Source organism: Amblyomma mixtum, chromosome 4, assembly GCF_055824585.1.
Source record: "Amblyomma mixtum isolate Tamu chromosome 4, ASM5582458v1, whole genome shotgun sequence".
Classification (NCBI taxonomy): Eukaryota; Metazoa; Arthropoda; class Arachnida; order Ixodida; family Ixodidae; genus Amblyomma; species Amblyomma mixtum.
In genome coordinates this window covers 117061551-117088883 of record NC_143015.1, presented here as the reverse complement: position 1 = coordinate 117088883, position 27333 = coordinate 117061551, and the positions used below count along the sequence as shown (strand labels likewise).

Genomic DNA, 27333 nt, shown 5'->3' with positions numbered 1-27333 from the left:
GTGTCTGATGTCACTTTCTCCTTTCCACTCTTCCAGGCCCTACTCTTTCTCTGCCTCTTATTGGCTGAAGATACAGCAGCGAGTCTCCAGTGCAGCGGACGGCAATGACTTCGTCCTTGCCTCCCGGCTCCACGCTTCTGCATATTTGCGAAAGGAAAAAAGAAAAAGAGGTGGTGGGATATAGTGAATAAAACGACGTAGTGTCGCTGATTGCCACTCGTGTATGATGACTTCATGCGAGGGTTGCTCCGCAAGATCACGTGATTTCTGCGCTGCGCTCCTCACGTAAACAGGGGAAGAACCTGCGCTGCCCTGCTGGGCTCATCGATTATCACAAATGCGCGCAATCTTGCAAATCTTAAACCTATGCAGGAAACATACACGTCATGCCACACTCACAGGTTGATATCCCAACAACGAGCAAATACAAAGCCCGCAGTGAACATTATTTCAAGTGCCCATGGTTTCCTGCAGGCGTACTAGCATGCGCCAGGCTAAAGTAGTCGTGGTTTATGACTGTAGCAGATCGTCTCGCCAATCCTGTCGAATTAAAGATGCCATCAGCATCTTTGCCATCACAACGTTGTGTTCGACACACCATACATCCATGGTTATACCGACATCGTCACTAGCCGCTAAAAATGAAAGACTACTCACGGCTGCTGGGTGTAAACTAGAAAAAAAAGTATGCTTACGAGTTCTTGAACAGCGAATGGTCCAGAGTCATGTATAGCCGGAACATGGAACCGTTGCTGTCCGGAAGCTTCAACAAGACCATTGGCTTCTTTGGCAGAGTCACGGCAGACAGCTCGTTCTTGAACCACAACCGATCACTTACCTAGCAGCTGCAGCCGAACGGTTTGTACAGAAACTGTTTGGTGAATGCCTTGGTTGAAGCTTCGGTATTGAGTGCTGCCTTGGCTTGTTTAATTGGTAACCCAGCTTATGCCTCACCGTCTCGAACTGTTCGGGTCCTGGCAACTAATTCGACTCGCCTTGATTGCCGCAGTTCGAACTGCTGGGTCTTTGCTTCTAAGTAGCTTTTCTTCAATGTCTGTGGTCCGAGGAGATTTCTCTTCTCGCTAGCGTCGCTTTGCTGCTCCCTCCGTGGCCCGTAAGGGAGTTGTTTTGGCCCGACGCTATGTTGCTCATCCTCAGAATGTTTGATTCGTGGTCTTCATTTCATGATGATGATGATGATGTCCTCAGGCTGAATGGCACATGCCCACCGCGGAGGATTGGCCAGGGTGCATAGCGGATACAAACGCACTCATGTGCAGGGAATGGAGTATATTTAATTTGCAGAAGCGTCCGTGTCGTCGTCTTCTTTTGCACTCATTGACGCGCTGTCACGCTTATTAGTCTCGATGTAATGCCGTCACGCATGAAGCCATTACAACCACACCAATGAGTGTGCTGCGCGTTGCCATGGTAACCACCCTCCTCGGTGCGAACGGCGCCGTGAAAGGCGCAAAACCGAGGAAATGAGAACACCTGACGCTGTTACCAGCAAGACCTACAGACCTGCACAAGTGGCCCTGCTCCAGCGCGCATGTTCTAGTTCATGTCTTTTGCCGCTAGGATAGAAACATTACGAGCGGCGTGGCGCTAATATACAGCTGTCGAAAAAATGGCCTCCTCCATTGTTTCACTTCAAACAAGGCAGTTTTGTCGTTTGTCCACGTAGTCATTATCATCCATTTATCTATGCTAGGCAAGGTGGTGCCGACAAAAAGAAAGCGGACAAAAAGGAAGATGTTTTTTATACTCTTCCAAAGCGAAATAAGTCCTTATTATGGCTATTTTTATTGCTGATGTCAAGATAGCAGAGAAAGACAAAACAAAAGTATTAAATAGCGTGCACAAAATGACAAACGATGATGATGATCATAGCAGACGAACAGGTCAACCGAGCGCCCTCAACGGCCAAAAAAGCTAACGAAAGTTGGCTGACGCTGCTCCATAGGACCCTGCCAAGTGTGCAGGTCTGTAGTTCAGTTGGTCTTGGTTAAAAGGAAGTAATTCACTTTAGTGAGCAAGCGAATGTTTTGTTACGGTGTTCGTATGGTTACAGCCTGTTGATGCGGGCTGTCTGTAGGGGCTAGCAATTAGTTAACCTGGCGAGACGGTCAGGTCGGGGCTCTGCGGCTGACGAGGATCCCGCTGTAGAGTGCGAAATAAGACCTTTTTGAATGCGGGAGACAGATACACCTAGCTTGGGACGGTTTCTGACTCGATTCATCGGTTTTGTGGTAGTAAACTGTTAGTTAGTCTGACTCACACCCGACGACCACTTCGTACATAATGGCACAGTTTGAAGAAAGTGTCTTACTGCCACTCGTCGCTGCGTGTCGTGGTGTCAGTAGCACCAGAGGGACTATCCCAGCCACATCACCATTAGCGAACACCAGCAACAACACAAAGATAAATATAACTACAGGTGTAGTCATTAGCTGGCGATCAAGTAAATTGCATTTAGGGCGTCAATTCCAGAGGCTGTACAGGACCGCTGTCCACTTGAAAACGATTTTAACCAATGCTTCTCGGTGTAGGCGTCACGAGTTTGAATATAGTGTCGGGAAAGCTTTAAAATTCAGTTTTCTCAGCCGCAATTTCATAATTTCATGTTTTGCTGCCGTATAAACGTTAACGCCCCCAGAAATTGCCAGAGAAGCAGTTTGTACTCAGGACAATATTTCGATGGAGTTGTCTTTAGAGTCCCTTTAGCCTGCACCCGAATATGAGTGCATAGGTCGCTTTTGCTGTTCATCTCCATCAAGTTTGAGCTGCCACGGCCGGGATCTAACCAATGGCCCTGGTGCTCAGCAGACGAATTCCATAGCTGCTAAGCGACCTCTGGGGTTCAATCGGCAGCCATAAGGTTAGTCAGTGCATGATGCATGCTTCCGCGTATGCAACAGGCACAAACAGAGCAGAAATACTTTGATATTTCGTCTTTCTGTTTCTTTATCATGATACTATATCAGACATAATTTTTAGTCGGCATCGACCTCGGGGCCCTGGGTAACTACCAGCTCTGCAACTCGACTGGCTGTCTCAGCTTCCTCATCAAGAACGACTCTTGCCTCGGCTCGGTCAACATTGGACTGCCTGCAGTGGGAAATCTAAGCTCGGTAAAATCCCTTTGCCTGCAAAGTGAGAGAATCTCTAAAATTTCAGAGTATTTTATAAACCTCTCACTGCTTTCTTGTGGTCAGTCTTCACTAACATCATCATCATTCTGGCTACTTCAAGCATGACCAAGACTAGCTGCCTTCTGTATAAGCAACACTGGTTCTGTAAAACTCTCCGGAACTTAACGATTTAGCCAACATATCACCACAGCCTCCTACCACCTCTACCTCCGCAGATTAACGACCCAGTGGTTTCTCTATTCATCAGTTTCACTTCCCAGTCATTTTCGTTTCCTGCTGAAACACACCGTAGGGTAAGACGAATGAGGAGTCTCTGTAGTAGCGAAGTTTGCTTCCCCAAAAGATAATCTTCCAAAAGAGGGCAAATACGGGCTGATTGGTACATGTTTCACGAATTGGAAAAAACAGCGCAGTGGAAGGCGACACAAGTTTGTCCTTCTCTTGTGTCGTCTTCCATTGCGCTGTTTTTTTCCAATTCGTGAAAGTTCCTTAGTAACAGTTATCAATTTCTTCTGTATCATTCGCAGTGCGCCGGTGACACGACTATGACGTGCACGGCTGGATCGCCTACCACCGTAAGTTGCCGCTCATTTTGGCCCAAACTTTGCTGGAGGGCTCTCCCACCAGGCTGGGCTGGCGCACGACTCATATCATAGTTTGAATGTCGGAGAAAATGACGCCACAACTCTGTAGGAAGGCCAGATAAATTACAGGAAAGGTTTTTGCGATAACTTCCGGGAAAAGGCGATCCCGTCAAGGTGCTTAACCTTTTCACTACCGACCTAAGAAGCAATTGAAAACAACTGAATTTTTTTGCTACTTTTATTAAGCATCCTCTTAACAATGCACAGAAAAAAAATTGCCATGAAATTTGATTTATTTTAGCTGAAACAAGTATGTACACAAACGTGGACATAAGTTGTGTACGCCATGGACGGGTCGACCACAAATGTGGGAATCAGTGCCCAGCGTTATGAAATTCAGCGAAGCAGTTTTGCTTCTGAAGGCACAGAAAAATATTGCATTTAATGCACCTCACCCTTGTCCTTCCCTTACAGTTCTTCTTCCTGCATCGCTATGCATTTTCGAGCTGGCAATATTCTGGAAAGTGATCAAAGTGGTCGCTATGGGTATCATTGCTGGGGAGTTGCACAGTCCTTGTTTGGTTCATAGTGGGCTCGTTCCGTGCTCTTTCAGTCCTGATATTTTTTGTTGAATTGGCCTTGATCAATGTTTCGGCTATGTCTTCCTTGAACTGAAGCAAGGGAAGGATTTCTTCGCAATGTCCAGTTCTTGGGCGTCCCGGTATTCAATCCAGGCATTGGACACGGCAAGGTCAATGAAGTGCGTGAAGAATCGAATTGTCCAATTTCTTGTTTTCATCTTAAATCTGAAGTACAACACATACTTGTCAGCCAAGTCCACACCGCCCATGCACCTACTGTAGAGTGAGGCAATAGTTGTTGTTGTTAGCCTTTCAAAGGATGGCACATACCCACACTGGGGGATCGGCCAAGAATCGGAAGGTAAAGGTTGCTATTCACCTGTACATAACAAAGGCAAAAGAGAGGCACACGGGATAGCAACACCGGAAGAGTCTACCACAAGGAGGGCAGGGAGTGAAAAAAGGTAGGAGTTTGGATCGGACAGGAGAGAGAGAGAGAAAGATAGAAAAAATAAAGAAGAGTACAAGGATTAGGTGTTTTCTTTTTGTCTTCCTTTGACCGCCGCTTCCACATAACAATTGGGTCACACCCAACCGCGCTTGACTAGAAAAGAACTTCTTTGTTATCTTTCCATTTCACACGACAGACTTTTCCGTCCTCACGCACGAGGCAAGTATTTTCACCATGGTTCATTGACCTGTCACTCAGCAAATTTCCAACTACCCCTTGCGTGCGGTTAGCGTTCACAGTGCCAGTCAAAAACATTTGCTCTCCACTGAGGTAGTCTACAATTGACAGCCCCATGAAAAACCAGTCAGTGAACAGATACGCCTTCTGGTCGCTTACGGTTGTTGAAAGATGCTTCACGACTGCGCCACCCAGGCCATATAATTTCATGTCTTCAGGGGTCACTGCATTTTTGCCGGTGTAAACCAGGAAGTCTAAAACAAGGCCATCGGGGGAAGCCAAGACAAAATTCTTTAAACCAAGTGGATTTGGCTCAGAAGGAAGATATTGCCTAAATGCACACCTTCCCGAAAATGGTATCATTTGCTCATCTACTGAGCATTCTTTTGTGCGCGGCAATGAACGGCAAGCACTTTGAAAGCTGCTAACTATTGGCCGCACAAGGTGTAACCTGTCTTTTTTCTGCTGTGCTGTAACTGCGGAAAGGTCCACATAGTGCAGGTTATTACGCAGCTAATAAAATCTGCTCCGGGTCATGTGGTCATCAACAAAAGGTGTAGGTGTTGCTCGAGACCAGAACAGCTGGACTTGAGGAGGGCTCATAATTCCCATCTGTAGGAGTATGCCAGCGAGCTTCCTCACCTCAAGTACGTCTGTTCTCAGTGATCGGTGATTCCGTTTCTGAACGGAATACAAATTCGTTTGTTCAGCGAGTTCCCTCCAAAAATCCAGAGGAAAATATTTGGCGAAAAACTGATATGTGAGGACAGAAGCTCCCGAAAACCGACGTCTGCTTGACCGTGACTGTCTGCCATGTCAAGATTTCTGAATCTGGAAAACCAAATAGTATCTAGGTTAAGCACACATCAAACTCGAAATATTTTAACAGAAGGGCGCTGTGAAAAGACGCGCGAGAAAATTTAGCGCAACAAAGTGCAAGAACTTACGTTCCTGGCTTCCAGCAGCTTTTTCTGCTTTTTGGGTTGGTTGGCGATGTTGTTGTTGTTGTTGTTGTTGTTGTTGTTGTTGTTGTTGTTGTTGTTGTTGTTGCTGTTGTTGTTAGCCTTTGCAAAGATGGCACATACCCACACTGGAGGATCGGCCAAGAATCGGGAGGTAAAGGTAGGATGTTCGGTTCAGGTTCATCCTCATCTTCGGAAGTGCCATGACCACTTGCCGGAGGCGGCGAAGCACGATCATCTTCATTATCAGACTCCGAAAGGTCCGCATCGCTCTTTTCCAGCATGGCAGCGATCTCTTCATCGGTCAGGAACGTGGCTGTTGGGAAAAAGCCAGAGAGAGCAGCGCCCATATTCACAACTTTTGTCCACAAATGTGACACATTGTAAAAAGATGCGCTTGAAATCAGCCGTTGCGTTTTCTGGCCTACAAATAATTCATGGCGCCTTCGGGAGTTCTAAACTTCATTACCAAATGGCTCTTTTCGCAAGTAGTGAGAAAAAAGATACAATAATAAGTCAAAACTTACCTCTCTTGGTCGCTGACCGACTCTGGAGCTGGATGCCGCCATTTCTTTTTTTTTTTCCTGACGGCGCTTGACTCGACAGGTGGTGCCGCCTATTGGGCACGGTGGCAACTACAAGCACCTTTTCCAAACGCGCCGAATTTGAATTCCACCAAACATGCTTCCTTGAAGTAGCTTCCTCTGTCATGAATTTAATATAGTGTCGAAAGAAGAAATAAATCAAATGCCCCTAATCCCCCCAGCTAGTGTATTACAGAAACTGCATAAAATAATTAATGATACTGTTAGTGCAGTTGGGGCTCCGTAGCTATATCCCGAAAAAAGAAACAAATTGTCATAATTGTCTAAGTGCTTATTTTTCGGCATCGTCATTTCCCACGTCTTGGGGCAGTTCTGCCGACTATTTAGATTCGTGTAGATAGAGAGCAAGCAAGGGCATCCGCAGAACTTTTTCCGGGGGGGGGGGGGGGGGGGGGGCACCTGATGTCTGGGGATGGGGGCGGCGGTAGGTTAGCACCAAAAAGGAACTAGTGCATAAATAATATCCGTAATTCCGGGGAGGGGAGGGGGGGGGCAACCGCCCCCCCTCCCCTTTCCCCCCCTTCCGGTCGCCCATGAGAGCAAGTTTCCTGACTCTGTTTATGCGAAGTTTCGTTTTTCACTCCATGTCATACGGTGGCTGCGTATCATTTTTCAGCTTAGCCATCACTGGCGCGCTGCCGGGAGTCTCGTGTAAGTGTTCGCATGTTTCGCTTTCGCCTGGAAAATCAATTCGTTACCAACTGCGTTTTCCGGATTATACATTACACCCGCCGTATATCGTCCGCAGTGACCAATCTCAGTTGAGATTGAAAGCATTTTTTCTCGGGCTCTGCACTCTTCTGTTTCACTCCATACAAAGTGCTTTTGAAAATGCAATTCACAAAATCCGTTGAAAACAACCCCGGTCTCGGTTGTTGGGGTCTTGGATTTTTAATTCATGCCCTGTGTTAGACCAGATTTTTAGGCAACCTGGGCACTTCATTGGTTTTTCTTTCTCTTACATAACAGCGCCTAAAACGAAGTGATCCTCACCCAGCCGTTTTTGCTTCTATGATGTATGATGCCTCTTTCATCTTGTCTCACTTTCAGGTCTCACTATTGGCTAGACAACAGCAACGAGTCTCAAGTACGGCAGATGGAAATAGCACCGTTCTGACTCGACGCTTCTTCAAGAAACAAAAAAGAGGTGGTTGAAATATATTCAATAAAGATTTGATATTTTGGAGTATTTTTCTCATAAGATTACTGGCGGTATATCGTCATTGTGTTGACGCGTATTCACCAATCTAATCCCGCCATGACATTCGTTGGCTTTGTTCAAGGTTGCGGATTAGGTACCGACCGCGGCAGGTGGAAAGAAGAAAAATGCCCCATGTACTCACATTGTGGGGCACATAAATTACCTCATCCCATCTTCCTATACCCTCTCCTTCCCCTTCCCTCAATCCTCCCAGAAACAGGTTTCATAGAGGTCAGCTTCATGGCAAACAGATTTTTAACCGGCCCACACGAGATGTCCGTGTCCAGTGTGGTTATCACACCGGAGATACCGGTACCGTTCGGAGCTCAAGCGGGTTTAAACGGGCCGGGTTTAGCGTTCATGCCGAGGTGACCGCGGTACTGTTCGGAGCTAAAAAGGTATACCCAGGTCCAGCATATCGTTCACACTAGGGTGCCTCCCTGGGACTTACTGCAAACAGTGAAATCATTTTGTCATTGTTTTAAGCTTGGAGGTGAGCCCACAACTTCTTGAGCTGCTTGAACGATGTAGAGGTACGCCTTCATATCAGTGACTCGTGAACGACTCTCAAGATAAGTGAAAGCAAGAGCGTAGGTTTTCGTATGCTCAAGGAGAAGAGAACTGAAGAACTGAAACACAGTTGTCGACACCGAAATGCACACGGGTAGCTTGTTAACACGCACCGTAGTGTACGTAGTAGTTATGACGTCGGCACTATTTTTCTGTATCTACCTATAAAGAGCAGTGCAAATATCAAACATACGAAACAAATGGCAAGCAAGGGATGAACCATGCATGGTGGAAAAAACAGCGCAAACTAAGACAGAAAACACAGAAAAGAGGGGAGACACATGCACTGTGGAAGAAGAAACAGAGGAGAACGCAATCTCCGCAAAATCAAGGTTAACTGCGCTTAACACAATAGTAAAGTGATACTGCGTCTGCTCTCAGCTGGAACACAGCTGTTGGTTCCTTTACTATTAAGAGGCAAGGTTACCGCCAAGTGCCGATATTCAAGACGCACCGTGCTATTGAATTGAATGAACCCAGAAGAGTGACTCGCCTTTCTGCAAGCTCCTATAGCTTCGTTCATCTTCAAACATATTCGGACAAACTCTCAAGCCGCGTCAGGAGCCGGTCGTACCTGTCCTGTGTCTGTGGTCATGAATTGCATCCATGGGAGCTTCACATAGGATACTCCAGAAGACACCTGATGGAACCAGAAAAAGCCGCCGTCGTATGTTATGCGGGACGGTGCCATTACCAGGACGTTGATTTGCATGGGTGACGTCACTCTCGAATGGTGTCATGGTCGATCGGGCGTAGAGGCGTACGATGTTGCGTTTGATTCTTCGCAAATACTAAGGACGCTTCCACATGACCGTCCTACCCCGAGACAAGATCCCAAAAGTTTTAGGTTAGGCGCGCCGACGTCTTCGGGAAGTGTGACCATCGTGCAATACCTTCGTCGGCAAGAGACAGCCTAGTGCCGTCAAAGGTATCGGTCGTCTGAGCCACAATCGTAGCCCAAACATACATCGTCTTTTGTATATCTGTCCTGTTAGGGAACGACCCCAACCCGTCCGCTTTCTCTATTATTCCAGCTAGAACATGTCCATGCGAGTGACCTTATTAAGCCGGTGGTATCCAACACAGGACCGGATGTAACCATTATTCTTTTTTATCAACTCAACCGGAGACAGCCGCGGACTGTGGGAGGGCTGTATGAAGCCTTGACGAACCATATGTCCACGTGGTCATGACATGAATGACTCGGCTTAGCCCGATGCGCGATAAGGACGTTGGTGCAAAGGGGCGTGAGCATCAGTGCCGATGGTGTGCCCAAAGAGGGACGTATACTGTCCAGGGTAGTTTGAGGAAGGTCGGAGGGAGAACTGAAGCTCTGGAGGAGAGCGACGAGTTCATCACGTAGCGGGGCAGAAGATCAACGTCAACACTCTCAAAGGGGCTGCGAAACGCTGCTTGAAGGGATGCCGGCTATACTTCAGGTGGATTCGTTATGTCACACAGATGCTGACTCGAAAAGAATTACAGGAATCGGCGCATAAGAACGGAAGTTATTCAGTGAAGAAATTTCAATATAGAAGCAAACAAATGCTGCCCTCAACTCGATTTTGGCGGGGCTTCCCATTCTCATTCTTGCCAATTCTGGCAGCGTCGTTTCCATGGTTACATAAACCATGTGGATGCCCTGCTGGCAAAGCGATGCTTCCTCGTCACGTCGACGGCCCAAAAGGGAACTCTGATCAACGGCCTTCCCTGGCCTATCCAAACTCGAGCGCGAGAAACTTTTTAGCATAGCGCGTGCCGCTATCGCCCCACGTACCATGCTCTGCCACTGCGCGCTGATGACGGGAACGTGGGGCCATCTGGCGGCCGCGCTCGGTGGTCCTTCTCAAGCTGATGATGCACACTGGTAAATGTGAAACGAATGTCTTTTTTTCTTTGTGTCCTTCCGTGGGACCAAAACGAACGCTTGTAGAATGCAATGGCTCGATAAGGTCGATTGCGTCAAGTTCTGAGATATGTCCTAAGTCATAGATGTGTACAGAGAGGTGCAAAGTCCTTCGATGCAGAACAATAGCCAGAACCTCTGGTGGTGCTTTTTGTTTTGCTTCCCTTGAAGTGCTTTTACATAAGGCAAACGTGTTGGTTTTGATGATTTAAAATAAAACCCAAAGACGTGACATAACGTATCTTCATTTATTAACACAATTTCCAGCATATTTTTCCTGTTCTCTATAATGATCAAGCTCCCACCCTATGATGTCACATGCACTGCTGAAAACCGCCACCATGTGATGACACCATCAGAGCAATGGGTTTATTTTCACGAGCAAATTAAAATATTAAAAAGCTTAGTTTAGTTTAGTTCAGTTTATGGGGTTTAACGTCCCAAAGCGACTAAGGCTATGAAAGACGCTGTAGTGAAGGGCTCCGGAAGTTTCGACCACCTGGGGTTCTTTAACGTGCACTGACATCGCACAGCACACGGGCCTCTAGAATTTCGCCTCCATCGAAATTCAACCGCCGCGGCCGGGATCGAAAGCGGAATATACGTGGTACTACTAATGCCAATAGCATCACTATAACTCATTATATGCAACCAACAGGCAAAACAATCCACTGAGAATGTGTTTCGCGGCCCCTTTGAGAACTAGGTCGGAGAATAAAAAGCAGCAGTTGCTAACACTGGGTCCTGTATTACTCCGCTGGCCAATCAATACAGTAAACGAAATCAGCTTTTTAATGTCTGACTATATCAAACAATTAACAAATGAAAATTGTAGAGCTCATAATTTTTTCTTGTGATAAGCTTCTTGTTTGGGTAACAAGAAACGTTTAAGCAGTGGACTACTTTTTCGTCATGAAGCAATTCTGTGCTCAAAGCTGAATGTGGGCAGAGCTTGACTGCAGACTTAAATACACCTTAAATCTGCAGTCAAGCTCCCAGACCCCGTGACTACATGATAAGAGCAGTTTAAGCGCACTCTCGGTGACATCCGGTAAATGTACGCAAACGGCGACCACTCCATCCGGAACCACTTTCTTCTCTCCGTCACCTACGCGTATAACAATGCAACACAAGCCACCGCTAGATACTCACCCTTCTTTCTGTTATACGGGCGCGAGCCAGCCTAAATGATGGCTACTCTTCTTCTCCACCGTCCCGACATTTTAAACTCTACTGCCACTTCGAAGTCGCCACATACAGGCTAAAAGCTTATCTAGGGGTTTTAATACAGAGTAACGCAACTTGAAGATGGTCACTAAGGCTTAACCTAGTAGGATAAATTTGCTCAAACACGGTTTATTTTGCAATATGGCTGTAACGAATACATGAATTTATCTAGCGGAAAGATTGCTTTCTCCTGCACCGTGACGTTTCTTGCGCACTAAATGATCGTAATGCCAGCAAACATTTGTTGGCCTGTTCTATAGGCAGAACGAATGTGATAACCTTTAAATTGAGCTAGACTGTACACTGAAGGATGCTGTCAGCTCGACTGCTCGTTTGCGACACAAAGTCACTTGCAGCAAAAATGTCACCGCGACACCTGCGAGGCCTGTTCGTCCTATCCTTGAGACTCCTTAATGCGGCCCTGGGTGCTTCCAACAACTCTCAGCTTTTTATAGAACCTGCATGCTAGGCATTATTATCCTGTGCACATATGGAGACTGGGTCCCCTACAAGCTAAATGGAGTGCGAGGCGAACAGGCTGAGATAAGTGCCTTATTCTCCTCGGCCCGTGGCTACAGCAGCCAGCCCCAGCAAGTGTTGCGAGAAAGACGGCGCAGCGTCGATGATGGCTATAGCGCCGCTACAGTTCCTACCCGGTCCATCAGCAAACTTCTCCTGTGAATTACACGGTTGAGCTCATTGCGCTCTTTATGGGCTTGCTTCGCCGTGGGCGCAAAACTGTCTGCGCAAACCGTTTGGAACCTTACTGTGATCCTTCTGTTCTTTTGTCCCCAGGATGGGTCCTTTTTCGCCAGAGGAAACTGTAGTGTGCCATCTGTAATCGCTTCTGCTACTGGCATGTGCCAAGGCTACGGTGCTTCCAGGGACAAGGATGTTGGTCTCTCTCTTGGTGCAGGCTACGAATGACGCTATGCTGCAAGATTCGTCCCAGTGGCTCAGACTCTCTGAGCGGCCCGCTGTAATGCATGCCTATACTACTATGTTCGAGGCAACTTTCATCAATGCTTGCAGATTCACTTCTTTCACAAAATGCGCATATTGCCCCAGAAGAACTCATTACTGATGGTATCACTATTCAGGTTCCACCTTAGCTGAAAAATTCAGTACCCATTTTCAGACATCAGGCATTTCCCATAGTTGTGAGAGCACCCACTCGGAATTTTATTTTGATGATCAGTTAGCTGATTCAATATTTCTGAACCCGACTATGCCGTTTGAAGTTGAATCTGCACTGAAAGGTATCAAAGACAGCCCTACGAGCGGGTATGATGAAATTGCAGTTCAGCCAGTTAAAGCATTAGCTACCCTTATAAGCTTCCCTCTGTCACACATCTGTAACTACATCCTGCAGAATATTTTGTTTCCTCAAAAACTGAAAACTGCCTGTGTCTGCGCGGTACACAAGGGAGGTGCAAAGAATATTTTAGGAAACTACCGTCCTATATCCCTCCTTCCTGTGTTTTCAAAGATAGTGGAGCATGTGATCAACAACAAAATCAGTATTTTATTCAGCAAGGGTGTCACCAAGCCCCAGCAACATGGGTTCCAAGAAAGGTAAATCGATTCAGTCTGCTTTGTTAACTGTAAAAAAAATAATCTCTAACACTGAAAACAGACTTTACACTGTAGGCATATTCAGAGATTTCAGAAGGCCTTCGACTCCATAAAACATAACATTCTTTTCCATAAATTTGAAAGGTACGGTATTCGTGGCTGTGCGTCCTGTTTGATCAGAAGCTATCTGATTTGGTAATGCTAACTCAAGCGATACAATATGGCATGCCACAGGGTTCGATTCTAGGGCCGTTCCTGTTCCTTGTGTACATAAATGATGTCGTAGTGATACCAGAGACACTTGACAACATCTTGTATGCCTATGATAGAAATATATTTTTCACCGGTCGTGATCTTTTGGATGTAATGAATACTGCAAATGAGTGCCTTCAAGTGCTATTGATAAAGTAGTCTTCAAACAAATTAATCCTTAACGTAGAAAAATCCAGCTATGTAATATTTCGAGCGAGAAATAAGGAAACTGATACAAATGTAGTTAACTTTCAGGACCATCAAACTAGTAGAGGGGAAAGGCAGAAGCTTTTTGGAGAGTAGTTTCATGAATATCTGAGCTGGACATAACATGTATCACAATTGCACATATATCTTTCAAGATCCCTTCGTCTCCTCAGAAAGTTAGATTATTTTGCTAGCTTGGGTTAACCAAAACTCTTACGCAATGATTTTCTCTCTTTTATAGTACTGTATACTAGTACGGGTTAGCGCAGGTAAAGGTAATCTTGGAAAACTATCTCCTGCAAAATAAATGTATTGAAATCATAGGAAACAAATCGCGATATCAACATACATTACCACTCTTTTTAATTTAAAAAACCTTACCTATTGGGAGTATGTTTCAGCAAAGCTTGGCAAACTACCTGTACCATGGTATAAAAAACGCATGGCACAAGCTTTGTTACCAGATACAGACGACCAGACTGCAGTTATGCGTTAAGAGAAGAAAAATATATTAAACAAGCTGCTAGAACAACACACGGAGAGCAATCAGTACATTATCCAGTACCACTAGTGCTACTAAACCTCCCCAGAAATAGTTGCCATCGCAATCAAATACAAAATTCTTTGAAAAGACGAGTAAAAGAAGCAATACTCCAAAACAACGACAGAGAGGAAAAAGGCTATAAAAAGGCGAGCATCGATGTGTCAAGACCCGATTTCCCACTATGACTGTCAGCAGTGTGAGTAGGGAGAAAATGATGTAGAAAACATTCCAAAAGCAATTGTCTCTACCATACCTAACGACACACCAGTAACGAAGCCAAACCAACTCGAGCCACCGAGACCCAGGCACCCACAACTTGCCCCTTAGATGCAACCACATTCGTGAATTTGATGGTGAAGGATTTTTATGGCGCGAGGGCATCTGAGGCCAAGCAGCACCAAGGCACTAGATTTTTTCATCTACTCAAGGTGGGGTCAGAGACCGATTTCCCCAAGCATTTCATCCTGAATAAGCCGAGCACCAGGCCAGGGGAAAGCTTGCACCCATTGTATCACCGGTGGGTGCCCGGCGGCACTGGGGATCGAACCCCGCACCTCCCGCATGCGAGGCGGATGCTTGAACGACTAGGTCACCACTGCGGTCCATAGTCATCAGCCTGAAGCCAGGGGTAGAACCTCCAGCATTTTCAGTGAAGCAGTGCCCGGAATGAGGTTGGGAACTCCGACTACCTCCTGCTGATTAGGCACACATCTTTGGGTATGCCCACCAGCACCAGACACAGACACAATTCAACCAGTACTTAAACTTATTACTTTATTACTTATTACTCAATATCCTTTTCCTTCGCTCTGCGCAGACATGCCCAGTGAAAAATGCGATACAACCCCCGCATCTTTGGACATCACAGTGCCACTGAAGATGTGAAATGTCATGCACTTTTCTCTTTATGATTCAAGGAAACCGAAAGCCTCATTTTTATCATCAAATACAAAATGCACGTCTTTAATTTGCTCACATAAAAGTTATCATGCCTTTGGCTGCCCGAAATGCATCTCCTAGGATTTCTCTACAGTTCTGGTGCATAACTTGGTGCTTGAAGAGACCTCCAGTTCCATCAAATTGGTTTTTTCAACGCCCTTTCATGTAGTGGTAGGAGTAGTAGCAGTAGTAATCAACTTTATCTAGGTCACAAATTAAGTGTCCAGTAGGTCTGCGGAATGTCGCATCTATGCTATTTGTTCCTCCAATGAAGAGGACTCCAGCCAGGTACAACAGGAGAAAGGTGGGGTGGTGACAGAGTGGGTTTGCACGGCAGCAGGACAGAGGAAAAGATAGTTTTCAGGTCTCGCATAGAGGGAGGGGCAGTTAAGGTTATAAGGGCGGACTCGGTGGTACTCATCATGCAGGTATTAATGATGTTAGCAGAGTAGCTCTCAAGATCCTGCAGCTATGGAGAGGCCAGCATCAATGCCATGGATAAGACACCACGACATGAGTTGGAAAGGGCTACTATCTGCAGGGGGGAGGCATTACATCGATGAGGAGAAAGATGTGTCTGATGGCGTTCAGGCATGCTGTCGTCAACTGTGACGACGTCTTGATGATAATGAATCGCTGCTAAAGTCAGAGATGGGGGAAAATGTCTGAAGAGGCAGGGGCAGGAAGTTGCGCCACGGCGGTGAAAGGTGAGGCTTCACAATGGGGGCAAATGCGGCAGCAGGAAGTTGTATGCTGACGGAATGTAGGGCATACTGTGAACATGGCTGTGTGCGTATCTTCATATGTACGGCAGATGCAATCCAGACGTCAGTGGGGCCATGGGTGAGGTCTTCAAGATCAAGGCAGGCACCTTTGAGTGCGATGTCAGACAGGGCAGCAGGCGGTGTGATGGGCGCAGTGGGTGTCCAGAGTGCAGCTGACGATGAGCCTGATGATGAGTCCTCCATGTGTTCTGCTGTGTTCATGGAGCAAAGCGGTAAGACTTTGGAGGGCGGTGGCTGCTTCGAATTTTCAAGGGACCACTGCCAGGCAAGATGAGACGTTATTGGGCAAATTTTGGTATCAGTCAATGTGGGGTGATAAGATGACAACGGTGGTGAGAAGATTTCTTGGGGTTGGCAGCCCTGAAAGGTGATGCATACATATTTTTCAGAGCCCCATACGGGTGCTACTGTTTTGGACAATGCCATCTGGTGGCCCTCTCCTTTGTGTAGAATGACTGGGAATTACCGCAATCACTCTTCCCGAGCAACAGCGCCATTTCGCGTTCTTAAAATGACTGGAAACTCTGCTGCTTACAAATATTACTTCGAATTACACAGCCAATTGTCAAACTACTCTCTTACTTTTCCTACAACAGAAAAGGGACATGTAAGCCCATAGCAGAAGTTATCAATGACAATGAATAAATTTCAAGTAAACTTTTGAATGTCTATTACATGAGTAAATACTGACACTTGCTTTTTATGCGAATGTTATGACTGAACCTCATCTGGAAGCACCAACAATCCAGGCCAGGCTTCATAGAAGAGTTTGCTCCAGCTGGACAGGTGCACAGCGATCTGGTATAATTATGGTCTTTAGCTGCCATGCACGGTAGGCACTAGTTGAAAGGTCCCCACTGTAGCAAGCAAATGTGCTACACCTCCGATAAACTTCCACAAGACCGTTCATGACCTGCTGTTTAATACCTGCAAAAAGGAATAATGAACAGTTGCTTTGGAAAGAATACACATAGGAAGAAAGCATAATTTAGTCATATAATCAGTGTGGCTGTCCTTTGGTTTTAGTGCGAAAGCATTACTTCACTAGCATCCTGAAAAGGCTGATGTTTGTCTGAAACCTCTCAGATACCTGCAGAAATAAAATAAATATTGCCGCCACTGGGTTCTGAACCCACAGTGGCGCGAACCAACCAGCTTCACTGGCCACTGTGCTAAGCTATCACTGCAATCAATCACACCTCGTGTTAAAATGCCAAGCTATCGAGCTGTCCATTGCACGTCGTCATCTTTATCGACTTCCATCTGTGCGCAAAAGTCACAAAGGGAAAGGAAATGTGCATAACTGGCTCCCTGGATCCGTGGACATCTCAAATGCGCTTTGGGCTACGCGATGGTATTGACAGAAAGATCTGCGCTGCTTGCATTTACAGTGATGTCTGGGCAGAAACGCGGCACTGGAGCAATAGGCTGCCGGCATTCGTTGGATTCACTGGCTTTGACAATGTTGAAGCCCCCGTTAATTTTGAGGAAAGGGAAGGCACATAACTGGCTCCCTGGGTCAGCGGATACCTCACGTGGTGGTGGTGTTCACCAGCGAAAAAACTGCTTTCGTACAATATTTCTTGCTTAGAAGTGCTAAACTTCCAACAATTTTTTCCTTTCTGTCACAGCATGCTCAAGGATGCTTAATCACTAGTGGGTGTTTAGAGGCACAAGAAAGGACAGGGTTAATTGGAGGGATATTCGAGAGGCCTTTGTTCTGAGATAGGCACAGTCAGGTTGATGATGGGTGTTTTACTATATTCCCTTCAGGCACCGGAACAGTGCCCAATTCCTCATATATAAGGTGCAATGCCCTCTAATGTCGACATGACAAAATGTGCCAAGACCTGAAAAATCACATGTAGATAGTACACTAATGCTGAATTCCAATGGCAGATCGAGACCGCTCCGTCGGATCGCGTACGGAGCGCGTCGGAGCGCGTAGATTTGCCACCTCCCAGTTTGCGATTGGAATGCCAGTGATCCCTCGGGAGCGCGACGCCAGCGCCGCAGCGGCGACCGCGGAAACTAGGCGCGCCGCCGGAGCGGACGCCCCGCTAGCTTCGTGTTCGAGTGCGACAGGAGTTGCGCGAGGCGCGATCTCCGCGTTGACAGACGCCGTCTCGGCGAAACAAAAAGGAGGTAGTACGAAGGCCGTAATGTAAAACCAAAACCAAAGCGTATGTACAGGATGGTCCACTCTCCGTGAACACGCGAGTATGCGGCCGCGGTCTTCGGAGAGCCGGTGAGCCTGTCCCTACCGTTCACGAAAGAAGTGGCGGACGACGCGCAGGCAAGTTGCTCGCTGCTCGATTTTCCAGCCTTGCGACTGCGAGACGCAAGCCGCTGAACCAATCAGCGAGACAGTCGAGCTTTCGGCAACGACGCCGCCCGCGGACACGCCGAGCGACGAACTGCGCTGCCCCCCGGCCAACGTTTCTCCCTGGCTGCCGTAGTCGTCGCTAAGCCTAACTGTTTTTCATCGATGCCGCAGCTGAGGGCGCTTCGGAATTGGCCAGCGCTGTAGTAAAGGTGCTACTCGCGTCACCGTTTTACTGTGTTCCTCGTCTCATAATAAAATAAAGACATGATCGATTTCTGCGACGCCTCCAACAGCGGAGCTAGCAGACAGCAGGCCAGCCGCACTGGGCATCAGGAAGAAATTTGCTTGTATCGCAGTTATCACTTCTACCAGCAACTCGGTATTGGCCAACGATCCTCAAAAATGATTCATTTTTTACATTTCTCTACTCCAGGGCTTGTTATGAACGCGAACAAAGAATATTAGCGCATTTTTCTGACGCCGGCGGCAGGCATATACAGGCCGGCAGTTTCACACTCGCTGTCCGGTTCAGACGAATCTTCACTGCTGGGCTCTGAGCTTTCAGTGCCCGAGTCGGAACTGTCACTTCCATGAAGCAAAATTAGTGCCGCACGGCTCGAAGCAAGATCATTGCCGTCCACTGTTGACTGTAAAGTGCCCGTCTGTCCCGGCTCGCCCGGCTCACCACGTAGCGACGACAGGAACGAAGCGGCTGCTGCCGGTCGCGACAGGAAGTAGACGCGGCGGAAAAGAAAACGTCACGCGAGGTTCCGGTCAAATCCGCCGATTTCGGCAGATCAAGAATCGCTGCTCCACGGAGCGATCCGGGATTTACGCCTGATCCCGATCTGCCATTGGAACATACAACTCGCGCTCCCATTTTACCATTGGAATACGACTGATCCAAACCGAGCAGAAAAACTTGATCCCGATCTGCCATTGGAATTCACCATAAGTCAGGCATGAGAAATGAATGCACAAAATGTTTTAAAATGGACACCTTTGTACTTTACATTAGCTTTGATATGGCTCCAAAGAGTTTACATTTTCATTTCCTTGTTTTGCAAGCAATATTTCTTTTAAGTGTCTAAAATAGGCTGATCTGCTTACAAAACGACGTTACATGACAGGAATCGGTCAAAAGAAGTATAATTGGTGCTCGAGAACGTGCGAATTTTTCCATGCATTCTTGGAAAACTTGGAAAATTTTCTTCCATCAGACAACATTTAGTGCCTGAAGGGTATATCTCTGATGTATGCCGTCACCAACTGTGTTTAAGGATGAAACTTCATGATTAACAAAAGAAACTTTAATTGGACAACAGACACACAGTGAACTATGAAAACAAAAGTGTTAGAGGTAATGTGAGGCAGAAAGAAACCAGTGTCAAATAGGGAACAAATGTGAATTAACAATGTGCTAGCTGAAAACAAGAGGATTTAATGAGCTTGGGCACGAGATGTGATACAGAGAACTTATGGTATGTTAATATAATTAAATGTAATTGGATAGTAAGGTAATTTAGATGTTGGCTGGTGGTGGGAGGAGTCAAATGAGGGAGCAGAAACGATATTAAAAAATTACCTAGGGTCTGAGGCTTGCTGCTAGAGCAGGACGGAGTTCAGTAGAGGTTGAAGTGGGAGTGGCCTTAGTGCGGTGAAAGTTGGCTGAGTAGGGTGATTGCCTTCGGGACTTGGTGCAGCTTATGATGCTGCTTTTGTTTACACTACAGGTGACACAAGAACGATTGACATCTCGGTACATTTTAAAGTTCAGAAATGTTTCAAGAAACTAACACACTGGACGAACACAACACTGCCACCCAGAGATGATCCACGTAGGAAGGCTACCACTATCTCTTGAGTGACCTAGAAGAGCCCTAGCCATTTTGACACCCTGAAAAACAAAGACAGAGGAGTATGCCTGGAATCGTTCAGTCTTTGTGTTAATTTCGAGCTATGCAGATCTGGTGACTATCATGCTTTACCAATACTATTTGTTTTTTTGGCAGAATCACAATGTTGTAGATGGGGTTGAATTTTAAAAATGCCGTCCAGAGAAAGCTGGCAGACCTTTCTGAACGCACACAACACAACCCTTGCACAGGAAAAATTTAGACTCTCTTGAACCTACGCTAGCGAGTGGAAGTTTTTACACCGCAAACTATTATAATTACGGCATCAAAAAACAATGACCTATATGTAGGACTCTGAGCATATATGGGTGAATGGCATAAATTCAAATTCAAATTCTTTATTTCTGCCTTGTAAAGATACAGACAGCGGAGGCGCAGAAAAAAGCTGAGAGACAGCTTGACTAAGCCGCAGCCCCCTTTCGCTTGGCAGCAGCTTGACAGCAAGGCTTTTAATACAAAAGGCAGTTGCAAAGCGTGATAACAAGTATACAATAATGAGCAGGTACAAGAGAAAACGAAAGAACATTATACAAAATTGACACAATATTCACATTGGGTAGACACAGTAATGGCAGCAAAGAAAAAAAAAAGAGAAAGAAGAAAAAAAAGCACAAGACAAAAAATCCTACATGCTAGCATACAAAGCACGCAAAGACCTGTTTGACGAACTGAAAAGGTCAAAATTATTATATATATACGCGTTTAGCAGGGACGGAAGAGTGAACTGCAGGCGTTCTGTACCCGAGTTTAACCGTGGGGTCGGGACTACCCATGTCTCCGCATACCTTGTTGTGTAGCTTGCATCTCGGGTATGTAGTTCAGCAAGTTTACGTATGTGGTTTACATTTCTACGTGTTTCGAGTTTAAACCGGACACTCAAGCGATATTTATACAAGTTGTGTATTTTTAGCACACCACTTTGTAGAAAGAGATCTTTGCTTGGCGAGTCCCAGGGGACATTGTAAACATGACGAAGAAACTTTTTCTGAAAAATGTAGATACGCTGAAGACAGCTAACCGTAGCTGTGCCCCACACTAGATGGCAGTAGTTTAAATAGGAGTAGAAAAGTGAATTATAGAGGAGTAACTTTACTGTTTTTGGAATGACGTATCTGAGCCGACTTATGACTCCGGTTATTTGAGCCAGTTTCGTGACAATATGGTCCGTGTGGTGTTCCCAAGACATGCTGGAAGAAAAAACTACTCCAAGGCATTTAAATTGTTCAACTATGTCTATACGTCGCGAGTTTAGTTTAATCTCGATGGGGGAAGGAAGTACTTTGTTTTTAGGACGAAATATGACAGCTTTTGTTTTCTTCTCATTTATACGCATGTATCTGGATTCGGACCACTTTTGTAACTCACTCAAGGTGTCATTGCATTCCCGAACAAGGAGATCAAGATCATTTCCAGTAAAAAAGATGCTAGTGTCGTCAGCGTAGATAATAAATTTAGCGGCGGAGTTAATGTTGGAGATATCATTTAGTTACATATTAAAAAGTAATGGTCCCAATATACTACCCTGGGGAACGCCAGAAGTAACAAGTTTTAGTTCAGATGTCACATTGTCTATGCTTACAGCCTGTTTTCTATGCGAAAGATATGATTTCAGGATCATTTGAGCCAGTCCACGAATACCACAACGCTCCAAGTTTTTCAGGAGTACACTGTGGTTTACTAAATCGAATGCCTTCGAGAAGTCCACGAAGACACCAATAACAAAGGCCTTATTTTCAAACTGTGTTAGTATATATTCCTTTTGTTCGAGTAGTGCTAACTCGGCAGATTTATTTTTACAAAACCCAAATTGATTAGGTGACAAAAGGTCATGTTTATCAATAAAATCAGACAACCGTGTATACAGAACTTTTTCAAAGGCTTTCGAGAAGATTGGGAGTATCGATACTGGTCTATAATTTCCTAAATCATTGCGGTCTCCTTTCTTATACAAAACCGTTACTTTGGCTATTTGCATTTTTTTAGGAAATGTGCCCGTAGTAAAGCATAAGTTAAATATATCTGCAAGAACAGGGGCAATAACTCTTATAACATGCTTGACAGGCCTCACTTGAATGCCGTCAATGTCACAGCTATGGCTGTTATTTAGGCTTTGTACGACTGATATAACCTCCTCTGTCGTAACTGGGTTCAGAAATATTGTGTCCCTATTGTAAGAGCTAAAATAGGTGTTCAAATCACTTGACGGGGTGTTATGGGCAAGGGTGGTAAAAAAGTTGTTGAAGGCATCTGCCAACTCTCTGCCAGATACATCTTTATTATCAAGCTTTAAAGCCCGCGGGGCAGCCTGTGGTTGCTCACGCCTCAGTAAGAAATTCAACCTTGACCACAACAGATCGTGGCGACCATTTTTAATTTCAAGAAATGTCGCGAAGTATTCCGCACGAGCGAGACGTAGCTTTTTTGTTAATCTATTTCTGTATTTCTTAAAAATGCTTAGGTCATCTGTTGAACGTGTGTTTAAAAAGATTTTGTACAGTTTGTCTTTCGTTTTAATTTCTTGGCGCAACTCAGAAGATATCCAAGGTTTGCGAGTTTTACGCTTTATTGCACGCACTTTTAGCGGGAAAGAGGAATGGTAGAGCTGTTTAAATACTCGGAGAAACTCATCGTAAGCCTCATTTGCGTCACTGGTAACGTCAATACTATCCCACTCAACTTGTTCCAGTGAGCTGTGAAATGAATTGAGGGTAGCATTGGTTATACTTTGGTACTTCGCTTTCTCCTGTCGGTACTTTACCAGTCTAGTCTTATTTATGCATGCAAACACTGGAAGGTGGTCACTGATCGCACATGATGTTACGCCCGACTCAACTATCGGTTGGGAAGTGTTCGTAATCAGCAGATCAAGAAGTGACTCACTTTCCTGTGTTACCCTTGTTGGATCGTTAATAAGATTAATAAATCCGTTCGAGGCCAAGACTGCGTTAAAGTCTCTAGTAGAGGAGTTATCCTTCAACATATCGATATTAAAATCACCTCCAGCTATTAGAGTGTATTTGTTATCTGTTATAAATGAAAGAAAACAGTCGTAAAATTCCAAAAACCTAACCATATTTCCCTTCGGTGGACGATAGCAAACAGAAAACACGAACCTTCCAGTGCAGGCTGATAGCACTTCAAAATCTTCAGTAATAAGACTGTACGAGTCCAACTTGTCGCATTCAATGTCATCTGACACCAGTAAAGCCACTCCACCCCCCCGGAGGCCGGAGCGGTTCAAGTAATAAGTTTTGTAATTGGTCATCCTGAAAACGTCGGAATCATCTGTGCTCCAAGTCTCACTGAGCATGATCAAAGAAAAAGCAAATGAAAATTCGCCAAAGAACTCCTCTAAACACAATATCTTGTTTTTTACAGAGCGTGCGTTCAGGTGAATAGCGTTAAGCGTTGTCGGCGCAACACACGAAGCAGTGCGGTTCAAGTCACTCGGCAGATAATACATCTGCTGCATGTCGATTATGTTTCAAGAAGAAACTCGAAAGATACCATGCTGAGTGCTATAGCCGATCCAAATCGCTCTTTCCCTTCACATGAATAGCACTCATTCCCTCACTTCGCCTAACGAAAACCTTTCCATTGACATACCAAGTGAACTTATAGCCTTTTTCTTTGGCACAAACTTTAGTTGCCTGAAGCAGTTCTCTATTTCGGCGTGTTAAATTTTCTTGCATGAAAATGGGCGGGTCGCTATCTTTTAGGTTCTTCTTGTTCTTCAACCAGTTTTCTCTTGTAGCTTGCTTCGCAAAACGCACAATGATGCCTGGCGTCTTATCACGTTTAGCGGGAAGTCGATGAACAGTTGCTATCTCCGATTCCATCAAGCGAGGCACTCGAAGTTTATCAGCCACGTTATTTAATATGACTGTTAGATCCTCATCCTGCACTTCTTGTATGCCATGCAGTTCCAAGTTCAGCTGCCTGCTTCGGAATTCAAGATCGTCTATCTCCTTTTCAAGCTGAGCTTGTGCTGCCTGATTTAAGTCATCCTTTTTCTCAAGCTCCGATATCCTCTTTTTTAGGTCCATGATATCAGCCTCTTGATGGCCGACCTTTTGCTCAAATTCATCAAACTTCGAAGATATGAAGCTAAGAGACTCCTCCATGCTTTCAATTTTTTCTGCCAGGGGCATCAGCCGCTCTAACTTTTGGTTAATTGAGAAGAGCGCGAGTTTGATATCTGTTTCAGAGCCACTACTCTCTTTACTACATGTATTGCTACTTCCTGCACTTCTGCATGATGGGCACTGCCACGCTTTCTTTGTGGCCTCATACTTCGATTTTAAGGTCTTTTCAGTAAGACCAGCACATTTTCCAAAGTGATAGTTGCTCTCGCATTTGGAACATTCCACAAATGGCTCATCCTCAGAGATGATCACATCACACGTGCTACAGGAATCAGACATTGCTTGAAGTGTACAGAAGTACTCGCAAAACGAATCTCAGTAATGCAAAAAGCATAGCAAATGTCAACAAATGTCTAAAAATGGCAGCAGCAGCAGCAGCAGCAGAAATACTATTAAAATGGATATTATGGAAACATAGGGCTACTAACCTGCAAAAGAGCAGTTTTTCAAATGGTGTTCACGGCTTGCTGCCGCTGCTGCCAAGTGACGGGTGGCCGAAGATGCTCCGCTTTTTGTTGGGTCGAGCTGGCTGGGCGCGCATGTGCAGATGACTTCTTGCCAGGAAATCCCTCGTCACTGGGGCGGATCCGTGAAGTGTAGAGCCAGAAGTCGACGCAGCGCTTCGTATGCACGTTCGGTGGGGCCTCGAAGTAGACCGCACTGCAAAAGAGCAGTTTTTCAAATGGTGTTCACGGCTTGCTGCCGCTGCTGCCAAGGGGGGCTTAACCAAAGAGCACCATGACTGACGTAGTAGAACTTCTTGACATGGGTCAACGGCTGATCGTCCCAGCATTGCCCCAAGAGAACCTGAGAATTAAGCCAGAGGAGAGCTTACACTCACTGGAAAGCCAAGTCGGTAAGCCCAGCAGCACTGAGAATTGAACCCTACGCATCCCACATATGGACCAAGAAGCGCAGGAGCATCAGTGATTAAGAATCGCAATGAAGGCTGAAATGAAAGAAAGCAAGGTGTCAAAAATAAGTGGGACCAGCGAATGTTTCACACCAACAACCTCACAAAGGATTCCCGCTATGGATTATGACATCATTTTTCACAATATAAAGCCCCACCTCTTCGTGTTGGTCAAAGAGCCTCTTATCCACATCAAGGCTGCAGAGCTCACTCTCAACAAAATGCCATCAGTAGCATGATTCAGACTGGCTGCTATTTGGGCCCGGAAGAGGGCACTCCAGATGGAAGGATGTGATACAGCAATTGCTGCTTTGTCCTGGAGTAAAAAAAAAAAATAATTAGCTCATGTTATGCTTCTTTCCAGTACTTGTACAAAAATGACCTCTATCACGAGCTTGTTTTCATGCCTGTGCTTTAATGCGTGTAACTCTTTCTCCTGCAGTTTTTTACCCGTTTTATGCATCAGCTTCTGTGCCAAAAAAAGAAAAAAAGACTTTTTACAATGAAAAAGAGTTAGCTGCTGGACTAGTGGGTTGTCAGACATAATAAAAGGATTCCAGCACCAAGATGTACAATAGAAAAAAGGAAGACAACAGCTTCATTACAATTAGTTAGTTACAGAGTTAGTTACAATGAAACTGTCTACACACTGCAAAGTACACTAAAAATAAAGCAGGGGACAATCGTTAGGCTTGTTTAGGCGCACATGGGAGCATGACTAATGAAGCTGTTCAAGGCAGTATTGAAAGGTGAACTTTTGAAGCACGTGATTCTCCTGGCATTCCTGTGCAGCTTCAGTATCTGTGCGAGAAACTAGCTATCAGAGAGGAGTTAGTGATCATGGAGGAAGACAGAAGTTGAAACTCGGGAGCATTATACCGGCACCACAGGCAGGCTCAGGCCCAGCAAAGTAAAAACGACAAGCATCAAAAGCACTGCCGCTCTGCCTGCAGTAGACGCAGTTAAACGTGGCAATTACTTTGTTAGTATGAATTAAGCACTGTGGCAGTTTCCTGCCAAACATGCTTCTTGCTCCATTTCCATTTAAAGTCTATTAAGAGGCAGAAATTTCAGCACTAGTGCCGCTTGTTATTTGATTATTCGCGGTGTTAAAAGGGCTCTGAAAGGGGTTCTCAATAAATGTGCGGTATCCTATAGCAAGAATTTTTTTAATGCATTTCGTAGAAGACGAGCTATCTGTAGTCAAAATTTGAATTTCAGTGTCTTCGGTCCACAATGCAGTGGATGCATCAGGGCATGCAGGGGTGATGTTCTTGGAACGAATACTAAAGTGTGGGGCAGTGATGAAAACTGGATTTTTCAGGGAAGGCGCTGGTATTTGTCGCACTAGTGAGCCTTTTTGTGGGTGCGCCAGCGGATGAAAATTTGATGGGAATGAATGGTACTATCCTCAAGCGTATTATCATGATTTCTGGTCAGCCCTCATGCCGACGGCGAGTGCTGTCGCCTTGTTTCTTTTCACATCTGGCGTGGCGGTGTCGCGATCGGCGGTGAGACCAGCGACCACTCTATCAATGACGCCTTTCCAGGAGCACGGGGCGGCGATGTGTGAGGTGAGGTGGAGCGGTAGATGGGCGATGACCGTATGATTGTAGTCTGGAGGTCGCAACGCGGCCGCTAGGAAAGGGTCAGCTCTGCATTAGCGCTTTCGACCTTAACAGTGGGCGCGGCGGAGAAGCGACGAAGCGGCCGGTAACGCGGGACTCGTCGTCACTGCAAGGGAGCTTCGTCTCACCTCGTGCGCCTAATCCATGTCGCAATTGTAGCGCGACTATGCCGGCAAACCACCAGCAGAAACTGCTAGGCAGCAGCGCGTCGTACAAACCCTGTTACCACAAAGCACTGTGCCACACACAAACCACCACGAGTTTTGTTTACACACAAAAGCACGTGTAGTAATTTATGACTTGTGTTGGATTACGCTGGATAGCTCAGAACCTTGAAAGAAACTCTATGTAACTCTATGCAGCTGGAAATACCAGCGCAGCCGAAGGTTAGCTTCATTGCATAAAACGACAATTTTAAGTATTAGTGGAAAAGAAGTATATAAAAGAAATTGTTTTTCGGAAGATTTGGCTAGTCAAGAAGCCAAGTCAAGCCCAAACTGGAGCCAGAATTTGGCGGGCAAATTTGGGTGTTCCTCCATGTTCGCGTGCCTGAGAAGTGCTACAGGAACGCTGCGCTGATTTCTTCACGGCAGTGCCATGGTACTCTTTGTCTCTTTAGAGGTA

The 27333-nt window shown here is 45.7% G+C and overlaps 2 protein-coding genes, 1 long non-coding RNA gene and 1 pseudogene across 6 annotated transcripts in view; 1 reads left to right on the top strand and 3 right to left on the bottom strand.

Annotated features, from left to right (window-relative positions):
• LOC149348041 (uncharacterized) overlaps positions 1-216 on the top strand; it is a 39635-nt gene extending 39419 nt beyond the window's left edge. Inside the window, exon 11 of the mRNA XM_089587887.1 lies at positions 37-216. Within this exon, the coding sequence (XP_089444013.1) occupies positions 37-68 (32 nt within the window). The 3' untranslated portion in view covers positions 69-216. The remainder of the gene's footprint in view (positions 1-36) is intronic.
• On the bottom strand, positions 15-26976 carry LOC149348038 (uncharacterized). Of its 4 annotated transcripts, none has more exons than XR_016292712.1 (5): positions 26838-26976; positions 25240-25397; positions 25010-25117; positions 24597-24828; positions 15-137 (listed from the first exon to the last, which is right to left on the bottom strand). It is a non-coding gene; the product is annotated as an uncharacterized LOC149348038 (long non-coding RNA). The 4 variants fall into 4 exon arrangements; XR_016292710.1 differs by lacking the exon at positions 15-137 and adding an exon at positions 14860-16708; XR_016292713.1 differs by lacking the exon at positions 15-137 and adding an exon at positions 14860-16141.
• Positions 4114-5007, bottom strand: LOC149348040 (uncharacterized; annotated as a pseudogene).
• LOC149348039 (uncharacterized) lies at positions 4688-6681 on the bottom strand. The gene is made up of 3 exons (XM_089586050.1): positions 6498-6681; positions 5956-6286; positions 4688-5839 (listed from the first exon to the last, which is right to left on the bottom strand). Exons 1-3 carry the CDS (start codon positions 6679-6681, stop codon positions 5668-5670), a joined length of 687 nt encoding a protein of 228 aa, XP_089442176.1. The 3' UTR covers positions 4688-5667.
• Positions 26977-27333: the final 357 nt, after the last annotated feature.